The sequence below is a fragment of the Ischnura elegans genome, chromosome 11 (genome assembly GCF_921293095.1).
Source record: "Ischnura elegans chromosome 11, ioIscEleg1.1, whole genome shotgun sequence".
In the NCBI taxonomy this organism is placed as follows: domain Eukaryota; kingdom Metazoa; phylum Arthropoda; class Insecta; order Odonata; family Coenagrionidae; genus Ischnura; species Ischnura elegans.
The window spans coordinates 94330024-94332828 of record NC_060256.1 but is presented as its reverse complement, the minus strand read 5'-3'; the positions used below and the strand labels follow the sequence as shown (position 1 = coordinate 94332828).

General features: G+C 43.9%; 1 protein-coding gene across 1 annotated transcript; it reads left to right on the top strand.

Moving 5' to 3' along the window:
• The first annotated feature begins 1192 nt into the window (after positions 1–1192).
• On the top strand, positions 1193–1696 carry LOC124167668. The gene has a single exon (XM_046545651.1). It carries the CDS (start codon positions 1193–1195, stop codon positions 1694–1696), a length of 504 nt encoding a protein of 167 aa, XP_046401607.1.
• The last annotated feature ends 1109 nt before the right edge of the window (positions 1697–2805 follow it).

Here is a 2805-nt window from a genome sequence, read left to right as displayed (position 1 = left end):
TATTTTATTATTTTTTGCCATGCCTTTTTATTTTTATGCAATTTAAAAGATTAAAATTTGCTATGTTGCATTAATTAGCAAAAGATTTTCAATGTATTTTATATGTTTTTTCAGGTGGGCTCTGATTGGTCGTTGATTTTGAAGACCCTTTTCCATGTGTTGGCTAATGTGTAGCCGTCTTCTCTGCTACAGCTCTCAGGATGTTTAGTTATCTCTATATCCTCTCGGATTAACCTAGGATAGTAGCAGCTTTCATTACGCAGGACTTCAGGCTTATTGAAATCCACAGCGTGGCCAGGTTCCGATCACGCGTGCTCAGAGGCGGTGGAAAGGTGGAATTCCTTCTTCTCCATGGCTCGTTCATGTTCCCTGATCCTGGTTTTGATAGATCGTCCGGTCTGTCCCATCTACCACATGAGCATTGCAGTTGATACAATCCCTCGTATAGTAAGCGCGAGATGTTAAACATAAAAATGAAGTGAGTTCTAAAGGGTTAGCCAATAGGAGAAATGAGTGGTGAGCTGCGTAAAAACCAGCATTAAGATTGTTAGATTATGATAATGTTATTGATTATTTAATATTGTCCGCGTGCTACAATTAAAAAAATGAAACACCATGAACGTTTTAACCAGCCATTTGAGTAATCTTGTTGTTCTAAGGAAGAGAAACGTGTTCAAACTCCTTACCGGGACAACTTAGAAAAGACGTTGTAATGAAAAATAATCATTGAAGACCAGACGGATGGCATCGTCAAACCAGTATTCATGATGTTGATGGAGACTTTCGCGGGGTGGTGCAGCATGCGTAGCAATGTTTCCGGGTTGACCTCCGCGTCGATTCATCTTCAAGACGACAGTTTCGCCGGCGTTGCAGCTAGCGTCTTCAGGTACGAAGTATCGGATGCAGGTTTTTGCCCGTCTTATATAGGCCTTGGTTTGGGCTAGGTGCATTCTGATTGGTCCGTGGGTAAGAGTCTGCACCTAAACCTCCACGGCTGTACGGACTACCCAAAGTTCACAAAGAAGGATTCCCACTTCGACCAATCGTCAGCGCCATTGACTCACCTACACATAATCTAGCAAGGTATCTTGCCAAGCAACTGCAGCCATTTTCCGGGAGAACGCCTACCTACGTACGAAACTCAGCCCATTTCATCGAGTTAATCAAAGAACTGAGAGTCAGCGATACTGACATGCTCGTCAGTTTCGACGTGGAGTCACTATTCACCAATATACCTATAGAAGAGGCCGTCGAAATCACCAAGTCTCTCGTCGCTGAAGGACTGGCAGAAGACATTCCAAAAATGGTCGAGTTCTGCCTTACTAACTCCTACTTTGTGTGGAATGGAACCTTTTACGGGCAACGGAAAGGACCAGCCATGGGTTCACCATTATCGCCAATCATTGCCAACCTCTTTATGGAAAAACTCGAGGAGAAGGCCCTGCGGACATATGAAAAACCTCCAAAAATGTTCCTGAGATATGTCGACGACACTTTTGTCGTGTGGCTGCACGGAAAATCTGAACTGAACAATTTCTTACTGCACTTGAACATCCAAAACAGCTCCATCAACTTCACCATGGAGATCGAAGAAAACGGTCGGTTACCCTTCTTGGATGTACTTGCTCCAAAAAACAGAACGGAAGGCTTGGCCACTCAGTGTACCGTAAGCCAACGCACACAGATCAGTACCTGAATGCCAACTCCCACCACCACCCTCAGCAGAAGAGAGCCACCTTTAGCACTCTTTACCAACGCGCTTTTTCCATTTGCGACGGAGACTCCATTGAGAACGAGAAACGCCTCATCATCAATGCCTTCAAGAAAAATGACTTCTCTGTCAACACTATTGTCAACATGGTCGCGAAGGAAGAGAAGAAGCACAAACAACTTGCTCAAAAAACGACCGCCGAAAAAACGGAGAGGGATGTAGAAGAGAAGAAAATCTTCAATTATGCCGTAATTCCCTATGTAGCCGGGACATCCGAAAAATAGCAAGAATTCTGGGGAAACATAATATAGTGACACGTTTTAACTGTGTCACGAAGATATCCAACCTCCTATGCAAGGCCAAGGATCGCGTGCCCATGAATACCCAAAGCGGAATATACAAAGTTAAGTGCTCTTGCGGAGACTCATACATCGGCCAAACATCAAGAGCCATGAAAATCAGAATGCAAGAACACCTAAGGGCCACCAAAAATAGACAGTTTCGGTTATCCGCCATCGCCGAGCACGTATGGGAAGGACCAACAAACAATGTGGACTTCGAAAGCGCAAAAACCATCGCTAGAGAAAAACATTACTTTCCACGACTCATACGAGAGGCAATAGAAATCGCGAAAACATCCACTTTCAACAGGGAGGACAGCTATTCGCTCTCAAACACATGGAAGAGACTCTTACCCACGGACCAATCAGAACGCACCTAGCCCAAACCAAGGCCTATATAAGACGAGCAAAAACCTGCATCCGATACTTCGTACCTGAAGACGCTAGCTGCAACGCCGGCGAAACTGTCGTCTTGAAGATGAATGGACGCGGAGGTCAACCCGGAAACCTTGCTACGCATGCAGTATTCATGATGTTAAATGCTGATGATATCGATAATTTTACATTGTCCGAGAGCAAACATTTAGTTGATGAAGGATGTAAAACATAAGAATGAAGTGACTACTAAAGAATTAGCTGACAGGAAAATTGAGTGCAGAGACGTGTCAAACCAATAGTAATCAGATTGTTAGGTGATTATGATATTGATGGCTTAGTATAGTCAGGGAGCTAAAATGTAAAAGAATCAAGCGC